General features: G+C 45.5%; 1 protein-coding gene across 1 annotated transcript in view; it reads right to left on the reverse strand.

The window, feature by feature from the left end:
- Positions 1 to 22,271, reverse strand: part of BIVM (basic, immunoglobulin-like variable motif containing) — a 183,578-nt gene that overhangs the window by 101,461 nt on the left and 59,846 nt on the right. The window contains exon 7 of the mRNA XM_069205052.1: positions 15,020 to 15,152. Coding sequence (XP_069061153.1) covers positions 15,020 to 15,152 — 133 coding nt within the window. The remainder of the gene's footprint in view (positions 1 to 15,019; positions 15,153 to 22,271) is intronic.

Below are 22,271 nucleotides of genomic sequence, written 5' to 3' on the forward strand. Positions count from 1 at the left end.
TTTTATGAAATTTGCTCAATATTGTGTTGCATTTGATAAACAGCCCAACCTAAATCCTGGAATGCTAATAAAGCGTAATCAAGCGCTTCCCGTGACCGAGAACTCAAAGATGGCCGCCATCATGGATCCAGAAGCAGAGAACAGTACGATACCAATGGTCCAAGCACACGTCATGGGGCTGCTGATTCTCAACCTTACAAAAGAGTGTGGTGGCCCTGGAGACTGCATATTTACAAATGATATTCCCAAGGACTTAAAGAAAACAGACCTCGCTCTATACGCCGATCTCCCAATCTTTCAGCGAAAAGGAAGCGGCAAAGAACCTTGAAGCTTCGCTCAGCAAAATCTCTGGAAGGTACAGCGACAGGCTGATAAACCTCAACACAAGCAAAACCACAGCAACATTGTTTACCAGAAAGCAGATCAAAAATCATCCACAGATCTGCCTCAATGGAGAGGCGATAAAGTAGGAAAGCAGAAGCTCATACCTAGGGTCACACTAGACTCAAAACTAAGCCGGAGAAACCACATTGAGAAGACATGCCAGAAAGCAACAATCAAACTGGCTGTATTTTTCCCGCTTCTGAGAACGAAATCAATGGCCATGCGGAGAAAAGTACATGCAATAAAAACAATTATTCGACCTTCAATGACATATGCTTCACCAGTATGGAGCGGATGCAAGCCGGAGTATTGGAAGCCTCTGCAGACACTACAGAACAAGGCCTCATGATAGCTACAGGTGTTCCTTGCTTTGCAAGAGCAGCAGACCTCCACGTAGATTTGGGTGTTGAGATGTTGGACGACGATCTCCGCAAACTCAACGTGAAATTCTACAAAGGGTTGGATCAAAAATAAAACCCACTGATCAAGAAACTTGCTGACATTTCTGCAAACCCTTTTGACTGCTATCCGCGGCCCATCACAGAGACTACCACGTAAACTAACTTCAACTGTGACTAGTCACAGATCAAAAAGCAAACAAAACCGCGATTTAACAAGTCCAAAATGTAAATGAAGTAATGAGGCTAACGCCTCGGTTTCCAAAACACACTGCTGTTAGAAAGAATCTGACAGCCAGAGAAGAAAACTGGAGGAGTCTGCTTTGGGCACATTGACCTAGAGGCGTCAGTTCCAGGTGTGGCTGGGGACATCACAAGGACATAGATGGAGAGAAGACAGTAGACGGAAATCGAGGCCCTAAAGGACCACAAACAGAACAGGGCAGGTGACGCCACAGACGAGTGTGAGAAGGAGGAGAGGCTAGCGAGGAGAGAGACTGAACGTGGAGAACATGAGGAAGAATGCTGCAACAGTGCTGTGTCAAAGTCCAGCAGTCCCAGTGAGGAGATGGATGCTGTGGCTCCATTCACAGTGACTCTGGAGGGCCGTGGACACAGGCAAGTGACAGTTGTTTCTGTATTTTCCTTAAGGAGGTGGTGGGCTGGGATGAGGTCAACACAGTAGGGTCATTCAGGAAGAGGAGAACATTGATAAGTTCAGAGATACCACTGAATGCACAGGTGTGGTGACGGCACAGTAGACAGAGTTTCTGAAAGGCCATTGTTTTTATTATTTAAGTTTCTCCTTCTGTCTGATTTGCTTCTAAGGGTCACGCAACACCTCATTCCTGGACCTCAGAGAGGGGCAGAGGAGCCAAAACGGGCAACACAAAGCACCCCAGAATGTTGTAGAACAAAGAGAAGCTACAAAAAAGGTAACGTCAGAGGTCGAAGACTCTTGTAGGCGGCATTGTTTGCACCTGGGAATAAAGTTGTTAGAAGCCCACTCACGACTAGGTGTCCCTCGTGAAGGGAAGGTGGGGTGACCACATGAAGGAAATGTTGTCCTGAAAGCCTATGGAGTGTGCCACCACCAGATATACCAGTTAAGTAGTGCAAGTGCAGATCAACAAATTGTGGGGGAATCACTGTTTATAGTGCACTGTTCATTTGATAACATCTATATTTCAGAACTTTATGAAAAGTATAGCAACTACATATTTTCTAATTCTGTTCCACCTACAGAATTTAGTGATACAAGCCAGACCTCTCGTCATGATCTACTGACCTGGCAAATGTGAAGAACATGACATCTGTCAAATGTTTCCAAACCACTGTAATTCCCTCCAGCCTCTCTTGCGCAGCTAAATATTCCTGCCAACACTTGACTCATACCTGTGTTTTCCTGGGTTTCCAGAACATGGGGGTAAAAGACAATGGTGGGTTTGCTGTAGTTTTGGAGTATCCACAAGAGGTAAACATAGTAGACTGCATATGGGAAATGTGTAAAGCAAATGAAAGCAAAATGCTAGCTTAGGTTATATATCTTTGGTTTATCAACATCAACCGAGGGCTGAATGGAAACCTATCACAACAATATATTTTCAACATCTACTCATCCTAAGGTTTTTACTGATGGATACATGAATTCCCTAGACCTCACTGGAAGGCCAGTAGACTACACTAAACATGACATTTGCGAGAGTTTTAGCATTGTTTTTCCCAAAACAGGGTCATTATCACATATCCCTTGTGCAGGTAAGTATCTTTGCTAACAGCTCACTTGACCCATGTCTTTGTTTCCCTGAGTCTTCGTAGTATGGGAGTATCAGATGTGTGAGCTTCAATGGATCTGAGCAGGGATCCAAACAATGGACAACAGGAAATATATTTGATGAGCGGAGGTTCCTTGGGGGGGCTGCAGTATTTGGGCCCAAGTAAGACATTTGCTATAATTTACCGGTTTTCTCTACAGTTTTGGCTTCCTATTGTAGGTAAGTGTCCACACTTGCACTATAGATAAATCAGACTTTGGAGTAGGGCAAATATCCCCACCCCTAAACTATGAATCTTGGATACATTTCTAGAATACATAGCTTTTCATCCATCCCCAATATCCTTTCATTGGGTTTTCATTAACAAGTGACATTTTACGTACACAATGGAAGAACACTGCAAACCTAGGCGTAATTACGGTCTCTGGTTATTGCAGGTTTTTGAACAAAGTACAAATGCTATACAGGTCTACAAAACGAGGAATCTGATAAGACATAATGGAAAGAAAGATTTGTATGTATCTGCCTTCTGTGCAAAAAGTTGCAGGTCAAAATCAACCGTTTCTCTTTTTCCTCCTATTTTTTATTTCAACTATTTGTTTCTTTAGGGTATTGATGAGTAGGCTACACAAATTATCTCTAACTGAATTTACAACTGTGTTAACTTTTCTGCATTCTGTCACTTGGTTGGATCTCCCACATATTTCACACCAGTTTCTTCCACAACGTAGTAGGTATACAGCACAAATCAGCAACATGTCTGTTTTCTTAGTCTGAGAAGATATAATCCAAACAGTGCCTGGATGCTTGCTGTTCAGTTCACCCATAGGTGAGGTTCTTTCTTATCCTTTTTTTATGTGGGCTAGGTGGTAATGTTTATGTATTTTTAGATCTTCTATGTGTAGCTATTACATCACAGCTGTAACCACTTTTGTGGTACAAATTAAATGTAAATATTGCTAAGACATGAAAGACAACTTGATAGAACTAAATATAAACATGTTTTACTTTTTATGCAGAGGTACTTCCAGTTTGTTGATGTATCTTAATTTTGGCCCTGAAGAAGGTGGCGTAAAGGATCAAATTATTACGGATACCATCGAAACGCGCATTGGCAATTATTAGTTTGGCTGGCCTAGAAATTTTACGATTCGATACTAAGGCTGGCTGAGCAAATTTCCACCACAGTTGAATTGGCATTTGAAGAAGTGAAGGTTGGAACATTTGTGAAAAAGTTGAACATCAGTGAAAAAGTTGAACATCAAATGTGGCAAAAGTAATATATGTGTGAATAACACTGGAACATAACAACTCTCACAAGTCGAACATTGGTACATGGTCAATGAACTGTGAAAATACCATGTGCAATTATATCACAGTAGAGAAAGTAAAGGAATGTATAAAATGACTGAAAATTACTTTGTTGCATAGGTCGAACAGAGTTTGGATAAATAGTAGTTATTTTGCAATTTATTGATGTACATGTGTTTTTTTTCGTTGATATATGTATATGTTTGTTATTTATTTGTTGTCCTGTTGTGAGGAAGTCTGGAGTCAGTGTTGTGATGGTTATCAGTAACGTATTGTCTTTATGGCTGTGTGTCAACCACATTTTTTCTAAAGTTTTTTTCAATTAGTATTCATGTGATTTGCAATAAAATTGTTATATTTTTTTCCTCAATTGTTCTTATTTGTTGAAGGTGATTGTTTGTAAAAATTTAGAGGAGAGGGACTTTTTTGATAAAGAGGAAGCAGCAGATGGGCACAGATTTATCTTAATCAATCTGTGCTTGGTCTCGGATCCACAGAACTGACCGGAAAAGATGTTTCCTATGCACTGGCCATTTCAGAAGCCTGTACAGAAGTGTTGTGAAGATAACAAATGGTAAGAATTGGTGAGCTTCAAGCCCTTTTCTGTATACGATACTGTCTTGCAAGCGAGAGACATGCACGTGCAGGCTCAACCCTAAAAGGGGCCCCAGGCTTGGGAGAGCTAAATAAAATGTAACGCATATACATGTCATGAGGGTTTCTGGGAGATATATATATATCTATATGAATGTATGTCGGAACAACGCATGCCTGAACAACAAGGTCGGAACAACGACCGCGTTGTTACCACTAATGCCTTTACCACGAATGCCTTAACAACGATTTTTCGTTGTAAAGGCATTCCTGGTAAAGGCATTAGTGATAGGCATGCATGGTTCCAGCATGCGTCCCTCCTGGCCCCCCCCAACCCCTAAAAATTACCGTGACCTTCCCCCACCCCTCCCCTAAAACCACGCCAACCCCCCACCCTTGCCCCTAAAACTAGCCAACCCAACCCCCCACCTCATCCCTAAAATTACCACGGCCCCCACTCTGCCCCTAAAACAACCCCAACCCTCACCCCATCCCTGAAACCTAAAGTACCCCAACTCCCACCCCTTAAACCTAAAACCATCTCGCCCCTAAAACTACCCCGAACCCCCCACCCCACCCTTAACACCTAACCCCCCACCCCCACCACGCCCCTAAAATTACCCGACCCCCCAACCCACTCCTAAAGCCTAAAACCACCCCAACCCCCATCCCCACCCCATCCCTAAAACCTAAACTACCCCACCCTAAAATCTAAAACCACCCTAACACCCCGCCCCTAAAACTACCTGAGCCCCCCACCCCCCTTAAAACCCCCCAACCCGCAACCTAAAAATACCCGACCCCCCAACCCACCCCTAAAACTTAAAACCACCCCAACCCCCACCCCTAAAATTACCGCAACCCCTCACCCCGCCCCTAAAACCTAAAACCAACCCAACACCCCACCCCTAAAACCTAAACCACCCCAATCCCCACCCTACCCCTAAAAACCTAAACCACCCCGACCCCCCACCCCCAAATACTAAAAATACCCGACCCCCAACCCTGCCCCTAAAACGAAAAATACCCCTCCCCCAAACCTAAACCGCCCGACCCCCCACCCCTAAAACTAAAAATACCCCAACCCCCCACCCCCGCCCCAAAGACTAAAAATACCCGACCTCCGCCCCTAAAACTAAAAGTCCAACCCGCCCCTAAAACAAAAAATACCCGACCTCCCTTTTATTTTATTTTTTTACACTTTTTTTATGGGGCTCCGCTCAAGCCGAGTCCCAAAATGGCTGCCAACACTTTTTGGTTTGAAGTATTGGCAGCTAATCAGAGATGTGCATTACCCTGCATGAGCTTGTCTTTTTTTGTGAATCATCGCGAAGGATCCGTGTCCCTAGACATACAACATTTTTTCCCTTTAATGTCTTAAAAACCACTGAACGGATTTACACCAAATAAGCAAAAGCGTAATCTGCGCATTGAAAGCAAGCTTTCTGCCAAATTTCGTGTAATGACGTCCAGTGGTTCAGTCTATAGTTGTATCTGAAACTCCTATGGGAATTAACATGGGAAATACAACTTTTTTGACCCCCCCCTTTTTTTTCCTCGGCCCTCGCTTGATAGATCACCCCGAAACTTTCTGTGCGCAACAAGAATCACAGGGCCACTTTTTTTGGAAAGTTTTGTGTAGATTCGTCCAACGGTGCCAAAGATAAAGGCAAGTCAAAAAAAACTTTTTCTATGGAAATATGGTCCTAACTATAACTACCTAGTGGCGACTGCCTCTAAGTGATATGGAAAATGTCACTTACCCAGTGTACATCTGTTCGTGGCATGAGACGCTGCAGATTCACATGCTTTGCACATCCCGCCAACTAGTGTTGGGCTCGGAGTGTTACAAGTTGTTTTTCTTTGAAGAAGTCTTTTCGAGTCACGAGATCGAGGGACTCCTCCCCTTTCGGCTCCATTGCGCATGGACGTCGATTCCATCTTAGATTGTTTTCCCCGCAGAGGGTAAGGTAGGAGTTGTGTATTATAGTAATAGTGCCCATGCAATGGTGCAAATATGTATGTACATAATGTGGTTTAAAGCAATATATTTACAAATTTACAAATGTTCAACTTCAAACGGCTACAGGCTCCCGGGGAGGCGGGCGGGCGCATGTGAATCTGCAGCGTCTCATGCCACGAACAGATGTACACTGGGTAAGTGACATTTTCCGTTCGATGGCATGTGTAGCTGCAGATACACATGCTTTGCATAGACTAGTAAGCAGTTATCGCCCCAAAAGCGGTGGCTCAGCCTGTAGGAGTTGAAGTTGTTTGAAATAAAGTTCGTAGTACTGCTTGTCCTACTGTGGCTTGTTGTGTTGTTAACACATCCACTCAGTAATGCTTAGTAAACGTATGAGGTGTAGACCATGTGGCTGCCTTACATATTTCAGTCATTGGAATGTTTCCTAGAAAGGCCATGGTAGCACCTTTCTTTCTAGTTGAGTGTGCCTTTGGTGTTATAGGCAGTTCTCTTTTTGCTTTGAGATAACAGGTTTGAATGCATTTAACTATCCATCTGGCAATGCCTTGTTTGGATATTGGATTCCCTGTATGAGGTTTTTGGAAAGCAATGAACAGTTGTTTTGTTTTTCGAATTTGTTTTGTTCTGTTAATGTAGTACATTAATGCTCTTTTGATGTCTAATGTATGTAGTGCTCTTTCAGCTACAGAATCTGGTTCTGGAAAGAACACTGGTAGGTCTACTGTTTGATTTAAGTGGAATGGTGATATGACTTTTGGTAAGAACTTAGGATTTGTTCGTAAAACTACCTTATGCTTGTGCATCTGAATAAAGGGTTCTTGTATGGTAAATGCCTGTATTTCACTTACTCTTCTTAGAGATGTGATGGCAATTAGAAATGCTACTTTCCATGTTAAATATTGTATCTCACATGACTGCATGGGTTCAAACGGTGGACCCATGAGCCGTGTTAAGACAATGTTGAGGTTCCACGAAGGAACTGGTGGTGTTCTTGGTGGGATAATTCTTTTTAGGCTTCCATTAAAGCCTTTATGACTGGGATCCTAAAGAGTGAAGTTGAGTGCGTAATTTGCAGATAAGCTGAAAATTGCGGTGAGATGTATTTTAATGGATGAAAAAGCTAGCTTTGACTTTTGCAAATGTAGTAAGTAGCTTACGATGTCTTTGGCAGACGTGTGTAAGGGTTGAATTTGATTATTATGGCAATAATAAACAAATCTTTTCCACTTATTGCATAGCAATGTCTAGTGGTTTGTTTCCTAGCTTGTTTTATGACTTCCATACATTCCTGTGTAAGGTCTAAGTGTCCGAACTCTAAGACTTCGGGAGCCAAATTGCTAGATTTAGCGATGCTGGATTTGGGTGTCTGATCTGTTGTTTGTGTTGAGTTAACAGATCTGGTCGGTTTGGTAGTTTGACATGAGGCACTACTGAGAGGTCTAGTAGTGTTGTGAACCAAGAGTTTGTTTGGACTCAACTTGTTTACTAGATATGGAAGGAGTGGGAGAGGGGGAAAAGCATATGCAAATATCCCTGACCAACTCATCCATAACGCATTGCCCTGAGACTGATCTTGTGGGTACCTGGATGCGAAGTTTTGGCATTTTGCGTTTTCTTTTGTTGCAAATAGGTCTATTTGTGGTGTTCCCCAACTTTGGAAGTAAGTGTTTAGTATTTGAGGATGAATCTCCCATTCGTGGATCTGTTGGTGATCCCGAGAGAGATTGTCTGCTAACTGATTCTGAATCCCTGGAATAAACTGTGCTATTAGGCGAATGTGGTTGTGTATCGCCCAATGTCATATTCTCTGTGCCAGGAGACACAACTGTGTAGAGTGTGTCCCTCCTTGTTTGTTTAGGTAATACATCGTTGTCATGTTGTCTGTCTTGACAAGAATGTGTTTGTGGCTTATTATGGGTTGAAATGCCTTTAACGCTAGAAATACTGCCAGTAGTTCTAAGTGATTTATGTGAAACTGTTTTTGCTGAGTGTCCCATTGTCCCTGGATGCTGTGTTGATTGAGGTGTGCTCCCCACCCTATCATGGAGGCATCTGTTGTTATTACATATTGAGGCACTGGATCTTGGAAAGGCCGCCCTTGGTTTGAATTTATATTGTTCCACCATTGAAGCGAGGTGTATGTTTGGCGGTCTATCAACACTAGATCTAGAAGTTGACCCTGTGCTTGTGACCATGTGATGGTAGGCACTGTTGTAAGGGCCGCATGTGCAACCTTGCGTTTGGCACAATGGCTATGCATGAGGACATCATGCCTAGGAGTTTCATCACCATTTTGACTTGTATTTGTTGTCTTGGTTACATGGCCTGTATTACATTGTGAAATGCTTGTATTCTTTGTGGACTTGGAGTGGCAATCCCTTTTGCTGTGTTGATTGTCGCCCCTAAGTATTGCTGTGTCTGACACGGCTGAAGGTGTGACTTTGCGTAGTTGATTGAGAAACCTAGTTTGTGGAGGGTTTCTATGACGTACTTTGTGTGTTGCGAACACCGTTCTAGCATGTTGGTTTTGATTAACCAATGGTCTAGGTACGGGAACACATGTATTTGCTGCCTTCTGATATGTGCAGCTACCACAGCGAGGCATTTTGTAAAAACTCTTGGCGCAGTTGTTATTCCGAATGGCAACACCTTGAATTGGTAATGTACCCCTTGGAATACAAACCTTAAATACTTTCTGTGTGAAGGATGTATCGGTATATGGAAATATGCATCCTTTAGGTCTAGTGTTGTGATGTAGTCTTGTTGTTTGAGCAGTGGGATTACGTCCTGTAATGTCACCATGTGAAAGTGATCTGATCTGATGTAGGTATTTAATGTTCTGAGATCTAATATAGGTCTTAGAGTCTTGTCCTTTTTGGGTATGAGAAAGTACAGAGAGTAAACTCCTGTTCCTTTCTGTTGAATTGGTACTAATTCTATTACTCCTTTTTGTAGCAACGCTTGGACCTCTAGTCCTAGAAGATCCATGTGTTGTTTTGACATATTGTGTGTTTTCGGTGGGACGTTTGGAGGGAATTTGAGAAATTCTATGCAATAACCATGCTGGATAATTGCTAGGACCCAAGTGTCTGTTGTTATTTCCTCCCAATGTTTGTAAAACTTGGTTAGTCTCCCCCCCACAGGTGTTAGGTGTTGGGGATTTGTGACGTGGAATTCACTGCTTGTTTTGAGGAGTTTTGGGACTTTGGAACTTCCCTCTACTCTTTTAGAATTGTCCCCCTCTATATTGTCCCCGAAAACTTCCCCGCTGATATTGGCTCTGATAAGTGGGCCTTGTTTGTGAGGTTGTGGGTTCTGTAGTTTGTCCTTGAAACCCCCCTCTAAACTGTGTTTTGCGAAATGTGCCTCTGCTCTGTGGGGAGTAGAGTGCGCCCATGGCTTTGGCCGTATCAGTGTCTTTTTTAAGTTTTTCGATAGCAGTGTCCACCTCCGGCCCAAACAACTGCTGTCCGTTAAAAGGCATATTCAGCACGGCTTGTTGTATTTCCGGCTTGAATCCTGACGTACGCAACCATGCGTGTCTCCTTATGGTTACTGCTGTATTTACTGTCCTAGCAGCTGTATCAGCTGCATCCATTGCTGACCGTATCTGATTATTTGAGATACTTTGTCCTTCCTCCACCACTTGTTGTGCCCTATTCTGAAACTCCTTATGTAAGTGTTCAATGAAATGTTGCATTTCGTCCCAATGAGCCCTATCATATCTTGCCAGCAGTGCCTGTGAGTTGGCAATACGCCATTGGTTGACAGCTTGTGCTGCAACCCTTTTACCCGCAGCGTCGAACTTGCGACTCTCCTTGTCTGGAGGTGGTGCGTCTCCTGAGGTGTGAGAGTTTGCTCTCTTGCGAGCTGCCCCTACTACCACAGAATCTGGTGTTAATTGCTGCGTGATATATACAGGGTCTGTTGGCGGTGGCTTGTACTTTTTTTCCACTCTTGGAGTTATGGTCCTGCCCTTCACAGGCTCCTGAAACACCTGTTTGGAGTGTTTTAGCATTCCGGGTAGCATAGGTAAGCTTTGGTATTGGCTATGAGTGGAGGATAGTGTATTAAACAAAAAGTCATCCTCAATAGGTTCTGCATGCAAGGTCACGTTATGAAATGCATCTGCTCTTGACACCACCTGTGTATAGGCTGTACTGTCCTCAGGTGGCGACGGCCTCGCTGGGTAACAGTCTGGGCTGTTATCTGACACTGGTGCATCATAAAGATCCCATGCGTCTGGATCATCCTGACTCATTGCAGTATGAGTTGGGGATTGCATCAGTGGTGGAGTGGCTACCGGTGATGTGTGCGTTGATGGTGGCGGTGTTGTTTGTCTTGCCACCTTTGCCTGTGGCTGCTTGTCCTTTTCTTGAAAGGCAAGTCTTCTTTTCATCCTAATTGGGGGAAGAGTACTTTTCTTCCCTATGTCCTTTTGGATGTGGAGCCTTCTCTGAGTGTAGTCTGGCTCCATTGACTGTAGTTCTTGCCCGAACTTATGTCCTTGCATTTGGGAGGACAGTCTCTGTTCCTCTGTGTAGGAAAGCTGATTTTGGTTCCGAGGCTGGATGTTTCGGAATGGAAACCTTTTCGGTAGCCTTTTTTGGCTCCTTCTTTATTTTCGGCGTCCCGGTCTCTCGGTGCCGACTTGTTTCGGTGCCGCCCTCTCGGTGTCGAACTTGCTCGGACCCGCTGTCTCGGGCTCGAGTTTGCTGTGTACCGATATCTCGACCGGTGTCGGATGACTTCGACACATGCGTGTCCTTTTTCAGTGCTGATGGTCGGTCACCTATTTTTCAGGTTAAGCCATGGCCTGCTGGCGGTGGCGTCCCCTGGGCTTTTGTGGTCTGCTCGTGAGTTTTGTGTGTCAACGTCTTACTCACGGTTTTAGGCGTCTCTTCAGGATTGAGCTCTTCCGAGTCCGACTCCTGGATGGAGAAGGTTTCTTCTTCCTCCTCCAAGTGTCTTTGTCCTGTCGGCGCCGACGTCATTTGCAGTCTTCTTGCTCTTCGGTCTCTTAGTGTCTTCCTCGACCGAAACGCCTGGCAGGCTTCACAAGTATCTTCTCTGTGTTCTGGAGACAAACACAAGTTACAGACCAGGTGCTGATCTGTATAAGAATACTTGTTGTGACATTTGGGGCAGAAGCGGAATGGGGTCCGTTCCATCAGCCTTGAAGAGACACGTGGTTGGGCCGACCAGGCCCCGACGGGGGATCTAAAAAAAAAACAAAGGGCCACCGGAGCTCTTCAAAAGTCGGTGTCGATCTGTTGTAACTAACCCGAACGCAAACAATACCGCCGAATTTTCAGAGATTCTAACTATCTTTCCGAACCGAAACACGGAGCGAAAAGGAACACGTCCGAACCCGATGGCGGAAAAAAAACAATCTAAGATGGAATCGACACCCATGCACAATGGAGCCGAAAGGGGAGGAGTCCCTCGATCTCGTGACTCGAAAAGACTTCTTCGAAGAAAAACAACTTGTAACACTCCGAGCCCAACACTAGATGGCGGGATGTGCAAAGCATGTGTATCTGCAGCTACACATGCCATCGAACATATATATATATATAACCTAAAACACTCCTTCCAATATCAGGAGAACCAGGACACCTCCAATATGAAAATTCAGTTTATTTCAGCACAAAATCCAACGTGTTTCGGCAACAGCCTTACTCATGGTTGAATTTTGTGCTGAAATAAACTGAATTTTCATATTGGAGGTGTCCTGGTTCTCCTGATATTGGAAGGAGTGTTTTAGGTTATATTAGGGTCTCTCGGAACCCATCCAGGACCGCTGTGTGGAGCACCTGCATTCCGGGACTTGGTTACGAATATATATATATATATATATATATATATATATATATATATATATATATATATTCATAAGGCCACTCAAAGGGTTAAAAAAACATTTTTGCCGGTATAAAAACTACTAAACTTGTTGTTTTCACTCATACTCCTGTATCTCCCTAACCAATTCAGGAGGGTGCAGTCTGCCGAGCTGCTAAGAATAGATGCCTGGTAGACAAATCAGAATTCTTGGAACACGGAGACCATTTAACATTGGTTAAGGGGCAGTCACTCAGATCATCTGAAATACTAAGATATTTCACAAACTTTGTAGAGCCACCTTTAAATCAATCAGAATCTGTTCATGAGTTTAGACCATTCTGATTGGTTACAGTCAAACCTATTAGTTGGAGTAGCTTGCAAAGTCCTGGCTGCTTTTCAGTTTAGGAAGGCACATATTGTTCCACAGTGGGTGGGGGGTCGGGGGGAACAGAGGGCCACAGGAATCCTGAGGTGATCCATGTCCTAATGCAAGACTCTGCCTACTGTTTGCCTGTTGCATCCCTTCTGATGGATTTGGATCCTGAAAATAGTACATTATTCCAGCAATTAACATCTGCTATCCATGAAAATGTGTTTTTTGGCAAAACATAGACATTAGCCTCAGAAGTACCAAATTGACAAGATGAAAGAAACAAAACACAAAAAATGAGGTCAAATGACATGCACAAAAATGTGTAGCACAACTGTACTCTATCAGCTGTGGACTACGCCAAAGAAAATTTAACATTATACTAATTTGGACAGACAGTAAATTTACATGGAAAGAGCAAAACATTCAAAGGTTCAATGGAAATCTACACAGAGATCAGAAGCAATTGGCTACTACGTCAGGGAACAGCACACAAAGATACAGATACACACTAACAATATGAAACTAAATGACAGAGCCAGAGAGAAACATACAAACACAATGCTCTGTATTCCATGAATACAAGGGAAGAACACAAACTGGCACTCGGCGACATGGCCAAATTCAGACAACAGGAAAGAATATTCTGCTGGGTAGTCTCTATGCTCTACACGATAACCTTCACAAATGCAGAAACACACATATTCACAAAGCTCTGTCTACTCTTTGGCGATTGCAACACCAGAGTATATCGTACAAATACAAAGAAACATAACACAACTGAATACAAGAACAAGGAAACATTCTGTGAGAAAGATGTAGGGACATTGTGATGAGTGAAAACCAGCACGCTGGGTAAAGGAATAAAAATGAGTAATCTCAGGAAGACACAAGGACAGATGACAAGGGAAGCTTCAAGAAAAGTAAAGAAAGGTGGACGAAGGAGCAAGACATATGTGAAATTAGAGACAGGTAAAGGAACAGAAAGGTAATGGGGAGGGGACTGGGATTAATCGACAGAGAGGCAATAGGGAGAGGAAGCCCTATTGGGGAGTCAGAGAGGAGAGGAAGACATAATAAAAGGTAGTCAGAGGAGACAGAAGGGGTCAAGAGGAAGAAAAGACCTAGTGTGAAGAGTGCACAGGGAGTAAGAGTAAGGATAAAGCACCCCCTTCCGCACATTATAAGGATACTGAAAATCACCAAGGAGTTCCATAAACATATAGAGGAACAAGACTGAACACAGACTTCTTTTATAAGGTTATGGAACTCCGAAGTTACCTGTAATATTCTTATCATGTACGGCAGGGGGGTACTTTATCCCATTAAATACATGGTCACACCATCACCTTTTCCAAGAATCACTTAAATCTGTGGTGTGCAGCTCTTTTACATGAAAGAGAGCATATGTCTAAACACGAAGAACAAAAATTAAATCTCTACTGCTAAAGTAAACACAATCAAAAACTTGTTAGATATTTGTAGCAAAAACATATTAGACTTAGTTCAACACAAGTCAGTTTTTTAAAAGAAAAAGCTGCAGTAGCTTTGAATGTATAGAAACATGCAGAAAGATTCTAACTCTTCTATAATTAGCTGGACTGTAAAAAAAAAAGTTATTTCTGCTTGTCAATCTAAGTTAGAAAAACAGAGAAGAAAAAAGAAAAACAATGTTTATAATCAGCAAATAAGTGTGCCACAAGTAGCTGATTATAAAGAACTTAGAGATCGGATTGCAGAATATCATGTATAATATTAGGAATTGTGCAGTGAGAAGGGGACAGACTCAGGAAGACAAATGGACAAGAGAATCCAAGGGATGTTGGGCATGAAGGAAGGTGGTATGAAAGAGAACAAGGAAACAAAGAACCAAGGAGATGCAGAGCAAGAAAGGCATCAAACTAGGATGACCTGAACTCGTCACACTACACACACTTACTCTTGCATATATCAGTTCTGTTGAAAAGTCACAACACGCGAGCTCTACATTGTGGTTACTACAATGCACACCATATTCACATAGGTTAAGTTCACTGTAGCAATATCTAAGTCCACCTTCCTATAAAGTGGTCACATGAAAACTCCCATCCAGCAGACAGTACTACCAAACCATACAGGTGAGGAACGAAGTTGAAAGACTCGCTCGCTCTCCTTTCCACCCCCCAGAATGGCATCATACGACAAATCCACAACGGAACAACCTCATATTGGTCATAGAGCAGGAGCCAAGAACCACCTGCCCATCTACAGTTCTCCATGACACCACCAACAGGCCGATGAAACAGTTAAGCTATAAAAATCAACAACATACCATACACCAGTCATGAAGTACCAAAAATAACTAACCTATGCTTACCTGTATGCTTTACCTGCCTTTAGAGGAGTGGCTTCAAATCCAATCGGACAAAAATAGTGATTCTGGCAGTGATAAATGTAAGCCATAGATTCATCTTTTAATCCTTGTGTTAATTTTCCCAAAGCGCCAATAGCTGCAATCAACAAATAATTATTAAGAAAATGTCACTGATCGTGTAGTCACAGTTTGTGTTTGATTTCCCTCATGTTATATTTCCAGGTAGCTTGTGTTATAATGTAAAATGCATTGTTAGTGTTAAAATAAACTGATTGATTGAAGTGATTGTGTCTGTATGGTTATATATTCATTAATATCAATACACATTTCCAAATGAGCATTTAAATGGTTTGCTAAAAAGCAGCTCATCAAAATGACCAATTACATTCTGCTAGTTCCTTGCACGTCAGACTCAATTTAGACTAATTAACAAATATTTAAGGTCTCAGAACCTCTCTTCTAAAATGCATTATTTTTCCAATAACCATGTTCTAATTTGGCAAATACCTCAGTAGATATTGGCTTAATCCTGACAATTTGTGAGAAAATGTATCTGTCAAGTTCAGCTCTGGCACTGAAAACCTATAACGCATTGTTCTCATACATCTCATGGGCTAGCAAACCGTAGCTTATTCATAAGTGCATAGTTTAAAGACTTTCTAAACATAAAGATAGCCTGATTTAAAAGGTGAATGTGCTTCACTGCTTCTGCAATTTTGCACATGTGGTTGTGTAGGTGGGTGAGTGGTTATATGTGAGATTATGTCAACAGTTGGATGGATAAACAACTGCAAGCTGAATAAGTAACTGAGGTCACTATACAGATTTGCTGCATTACTTGGTAATCCCTACGCATATTCAGACTCCCACAATCTCTCATTACTCCTACATGCATGTTCATATTTGCACAATCAATCAATTAACCTTAGAGCATGTTCAGATCTGCACCATCACTCACTAATCCTCAGTAGTTAACACTCAGCCTCTCATTGCAGTTCTTCTCCAGAACCTTGGTGCTAATCATGCCAAGGACTCTGACCGCTTTACAAACACTATCCCACAGACTCACTTAAGCAAAAACAGATCTGTTGGACAGCTACCTCACCTGAGACCATGCATGGCAAGGGAGTGAGTTATAGTTACCTGAGAACTATAACTATAACTGGAGAATTTCAGTGTTTTTTGGGGTTTAAAACTTTGTGTTGTTACTGAACATTTCACCTGATTATGTCACTTTAACCTTTGGTTTCTTCACTGAATTCTTAGGTTTTTTTGTAACATAAAAAATATTTAAGTTTCCATATGTAAATGAAACTTCGCACTGCACATGGAAACGAGCAACCAGGCCCTGCAGCCAACCATCCCACCCCCCAGGGCTACATATATTTTAAAGAGGAGTGGGGCCGCATAGCCCTTCTCCACAAGCCTTGTTAGGTCTTGGGGACTCGATCCCCGGGGCCACTATTAAACTAAAGGGAGGGGGTGTGCACCAACACCCCCCTCCCTGAGGCCTGTGAGGCCCTGGGAAAACCATTCCCTGGGCCATGGCACAGGTAAAGTTAGGTGCCCTGGGCATTGCTGGGGGCCGCGGAGAGAGCACCGGACCCCTTGCTGCCCCAGCTAGCTCCCCGCATCCAGCGGGAGCCGGTATTGCTCCTGTCCACAGGGAGCAGCTTCTAACGCTGCTTTCTGCAGGCATGTGCAATACTTAGATGTGTTTTCCTACATGCATAAACATTGGCAGGAAAACAGATCTAAAATCTGTTCCTAGCAGGCAAAAGCATTTCTGAAGTGCCTGCATGCTGGGAGCGGACTTGGTGTTTGCTCCCACTTGGCGAGAGATTCTAATAATGCTCCCACCAAGGCAGGGAAAACGCAATGTGCCAGGGTGGTCTTCAAGGTATATGGGCTGTCCCTTAGGCACAGGGTCCCTAGGGCTATTAATGGCTCAGGGAGGGGAGTAGTGTGACCCCCACATATCTCTCTACTTTAGTTTCGCAGACCCCTGTGGTGGACTCCCTGGGGCCTTTGGAGGCTCAGGAAGGGGGCTATGTGGCCCGCCTTCCCCTTAAGAAATACACCAGGCTCTTAGGGATGGGGTCCTCAGGGCAGAAAGCAGCCTGTGAGGGGAGCTGTGTGCCCCTCTACTCCTTCAAAATGTGCTGGGGCCAAAATTGGCCACACACCCCCACTTCACAAATGCGCTGAGGCCTGGCTTTTAAAAAAAAATAAGCAGCGAGGCAAAAATGTATATTTTTTCTTTTGTAAGTACTCGTCACCGAGTGCCAGTTCCTAAGATGGCTGCCACCTATTACTGGTTGAGGATGAACACTACGGAACAGATTTACAGCACATTACAAAAAGGCACTCTGTCTGGGCCTAGATCTAGCTTTCTGCCAATTTTAGGCCCTCATTACGAGTATGGCGGTCTGTGGGCCGCCCCGGTGGAGGTAGGGGTCGCACCGTCACAGGCCCGGTGGTAAAGATCGCCACATTACGAATAGGGGGGTGGCAACTGCAAAACACAGCCAGGTTTCCATCCAAACCGTCAGTGTGGACGGACCGCCGCAACCGCGGCAGACATCTCCAGGCCGGCAGTCAGGCAGTTCCCCACGACCCTATTACGAGGCTGCACACTGCCTGGATTTCCAGTACGGTCTCACCACAACGAAAAGCATGGCGAAAACGAACCTCATAAAAGGGAAGATTCACCTCCAGGAATACAGGCATGTCCGCAGATGCCATGGCATGCAAACTGCATGTCTTCCCAATGCTCCTGTTGACCACTGACCTCCAGGACCAGCGATGCCGAGCAAGACACCAACCGTAAGTATACCAGCCTAGCACACACTGGAGGGAAGAACATTAGTACACACACACACACACACAAAATCGGACATTCACACATACATGTTGAATGAAAGCCACAACAAGGTTGTTACCATCAACAACAACAGTGCAGTGGTGAAGATATATTATTCAAGTTAAACTGGCATTAAAACTATGTACAAAGAGGCCCATGGGCCAGTCCCAAAGTTCTGTAATGCCAGAGTACACGGGGCACAGTAGCACGCCCCAACTTGACTCCTGACTGCAATGTGCTGGCCTCCACAGGGCAGGTGCATCAATGGGGCATGCAGGCACCTCAGGGGTGAGTGCTGGGGGGAGTTGTTGCGGGGGTGGCTTGGGCTTGGAGGGGGAGTCTTTTGGGCTGGGCTTGGAGGTGGGCTCTTTTGGCTTGCCCCTGGATGGTGCTGCTTTAGCCGGGACGGGGTGGTGGTGTTCAGCTTGGCTTTGGAAGTGGAGGGAGTGGGCTTGGCCTTGGATGTGGAGGGAGTTGGCTTAGCCATGGGTCCGGGAGGGACAACTGTGGACTTGGTAGGGGTGGAAGTCTTAGGTGGGTCAGGTGCATGGCGATGACAGGGGAGGCCTGGGAGGTGGAAGGCAGGGGTCTGGAAAGCGTTGTAGGGAGCTTGGGGAGAACAGGGACTACGACAGTGGTGTGGAACTGGGACTGACGAGGTGTTGACTGCAGGTGTGAGTGGTGTTGTGACTCAGGGGGGAGGCGGTGAGGGAGTCAGTGATAGGAGTGGATGTTGGCATGTCTGCATCTGAATGTGGTTTGTTTGCATGGTGGTGGTGGTGGCGTTTGTGGTGTTGTGTCTTTCCTTGTGTACCGTGTCTGTTGATGTAGATGCATGTGGATCAGTAAGTGTGCCTTGGATGGGTGAGGGGAGAGGGATATGGGTTTGGGAACAGGTAACTGGAGGGCGACGGAAGAAAAGGGGACACTGGCTGCTGTCATAGAGGAGACCAGAGCCTGAAACGATCTCTGCAGGCCAGACAAGGCACCGTGAATGCCTTTCAGGAATGCATTAGTCTGCTGCCTCTGGGATGACAGTCCCTGGATGGTATTCACAATGATTGTCTGCCCCACAGAGATGGACCTCAGGAGGTCAACAGCCTCCTCATTGAGGACAGCATGGCTGACTGGGGCAGAGGTGCTTGCGGCGAAGGGGATGCCAGCCCTCATGGGTGAGCGGGCACGGACAACTGGGTGAGGGGCTACAGGGAGTACAGGTCTGTTAAGGGGGGTGGTGGACAAGGATGGTGCTGGGATGGTCCCAGATGGATCCGCCATCGCCAGGGAGCATCCATCGGAGGAGGAAGCCGAATATGTTGTATTTGATCCTGTCTCCTCTGTGGCACTCTCTTCACCCTTCGTCCCACTGGTCCGCTCAGCTTTGCTGGTATCACCCTCCTGGGTCCGGTGGGCTGCAGCATACCCATTCAACAGTGCCCCTTCTCCTTTGCCAGATGATGCTGATGCACACAAAGACAGAGGACAGGGAGGGAGGGTGGGTGGGTGGTCGAGAGAGAGAAAGGGTGCAGTTGGTCAATGCCAGAACAGTCACACAGAGTAACTACATCATCTTCTGATGCCATGCTATGACACGCCATGCACTAACCAATACATGCTAGAACAATGGAACACCATGGGGGTCACCACAGCAATGCTGAAGCTGATACAGATGCAATTGTGTACATGATGAGAGGCATACCCGTCACAATTGCCCAGGACCTGCCCTCTTCACATGCCTGTAGAGAGACACTAATCCTGGATTACAGAACCAACAGAATCCAGCATGGCTAGCTGGCATGCCAACTAGGCCAATGTTAAATTGCACAGTGAAATCTTGTCCCACCTTGCCTCACTACACATACAGTGCCTGGCAGCAGACTGAGGACCCAACATTCACGCCTGGCACAGTGGTTGGCATCAACTGACTACAGAGGTCTGACCCAACAGATGCTGTGATCCAGTTGGCTTGTGCTGCCTAGCACATCTTGGGACTAGCTGACAACAGATACCACATTGGATGTGACTGCCCCTCCATTCACTGACTGCATGGCCACACATCTATGATGCCAATCCTGCCCGGCTGCCCAATACCCATAGTGAACATGAATCCACCTAGGACCCACACTTCAGCTTCCCAATAATGCACACACCCAGAGCCACTATGGCAACACATATCGTAAGTGAGAGTGTGTACTCACCTCCTCGTGGCTGCTGTGGTACCCTCAAACGCACATCCAACTCAGGTTATGCCACCTCCAAATTGGGGGCCAGGGTCTGACGGGCACCCCTCCCATGTTGGGAGGATGTCCCCAGCTGGGCCTTGACGATCTTCTGGGCCCAGCGTCTCAGGTACTCCCACCTCTCTCTGCAGTGGGTGCTCCGCCGGGCATCATGTCCCAGGGACCGCACTTGCTTGGCAATGGCACGCCAGATCCCTTTCTTCTGATCGGTGCTGACCTGCATGGGTGACACAGACTGAAGGGAAAAGTCATGTAGAATGGCTTCACAATGACAGCAGTGGACAGCACACATCTTACAACCACACTCACGTCATCAATCCACGCAGGCTCAGATTCTTCACCCATGTCCAAACTCCAGTCATGCTGCCTCCTCCCATGGCCCCTATCCCCATACGCACCGCTCAAAGACGGGACAGTGACACTGGCCTCACCTGCTGTTCTCGTGCCCCATACAACTGTCCATACATGGGTAGGACCCCCTCCACAAACTTCTCCAATTCCTCATGGGTGAAGGCTGGGGCCCGATCTCCTGCAGGATGTAGCATTTTGGCTACCAGAGTCAGGACACAGCAGCACACGCAGTGGAGGTGTTCTGTGCATGACTGTCAGGACTCAAGTGAGTAAGAACACATGAAATGGCGGTCACGGCCACCACAGTCATCTCTGTCAACGCCAGTGGCGATCACCATTGGCTGCTGTCTCCCATGGGCAACCATGTTAACCAATTAGGAGTTGCACGGCGGTTTAAACCCCCTACTGCCATGACGTGTTACACCAGCTGGATGAGCTCACTTCCATCTGCCCAGTGCATGCTTGGGAGGCGGCTGCCATTTTACATGTCCAATGTGTATTGAGGGTGCATTGAAGGTGTGTCATGGGTGACATTTTGTGAACTGTACACAGCTCGATGACGACCACACAGTCAATGCTGCACATCATGATTTCTACTCCTTCCTATTTGCAGGTATGGTGGAAGGTTGGGGATGAGGAATGCTCTGGTGTACAAGCCCCTAGTCGACCTTGCCACCATGGAAGAGATCCCAATGCCATCCTTCCCACAGTACAGCTGTTGTCAGTCCTCCACTTCCTTGCCTCAGGGTCCTTCCAGATGACAGTGGGTTTGGCAGCAGGGATGTCACAGCCCATGTTCAGCAACGTCCTGAAGGACGTCCTATGTTCCCTGCTACAACACATGCACAACTACATCAGGTTTCCACATCATGCTGATTTGGCCACAGAAAAAGCTGCCTGCTACAATTTGGCACATGTCCCTCATGTGATGGGGGCCATAGATGGCACCCACACTGCCCTGGTGCCACCCAGGAGGAGGAGTGAACAACTGTATAGAAACCATAAGAACTTCTATTCCACCAATTTGAAGGTTGTGTGTCTGACTGACTAATATATCACACAAGTGATGGGCAGGTTCCCTGGGACTGTGCATGACTCCTACATCCTGTGGAACAGCACCGTCCCACACATGATGGCACCACTACAGAGGGACCGGGCATGGCTCATCGGTATGTATTCCTACATGTGTACTCCTCTGTTCTCAACACTCTTCACAACCTGTACTATATACTCCTGGCCTTGACATGGGCATAACCTCTGTGCACACAGGTGATTCTGGATATCCCAACCTTCCCTGGCTACTGACACTACAATGAGGCCCACTCTAGGGCAAGACGGGTGGTTGAGCGGACCCTTGGTCTGCTGAAGGCCAGATTCCGGTGTCTGCAAATCTCCGGAGGTACCCTACTCTACACACAACAGAAAGTGTGCCAGATCATTGTAGCCTGCTGCATCCTCCACATCCCATTGTTGGATGCAGATTAGGTGGCAGCTGTACCAGTGGCTGATGAAGGGGACATGTGGAGTGATGAGGAGGAAGATGATGAGGATGCAGCTACCTCCAGAGCAGAGCTGATATGACAATACTTCCACTGAGCTACAGGTATGTGTCATTTGTATGGTATGTGTCCTGTTCTACCATCTGCCTTATGTCATGCTATCACCTGCTGTGTGTAATAATAGGGGATATTGGAGCTCTGACTCTGGGTGGGTTGGGGGGGTTACATGTGGCCATGTGTTGGGTTCTTAATGTGCACAGGTCAGTGCTATTCTCATCCAGTTGTTGTGTTGCTGCCCATGT

The sequence above is a fragment of the Pleurodeles waltl genome, chromosome 8, assembly GCF_031143425.1.
Source record: "Pleurodeles waltl isolate 20211129_DDA chromosome 8, aPleWal1.hap1.20221129, whole genome shotgun sequence".
Lineage (NCBI taxonomy): Eukaryota > Metazoa > Chordata > Amphibia > Caudata > Salamandridae > Pleurodeles > Pleurodeles waltl.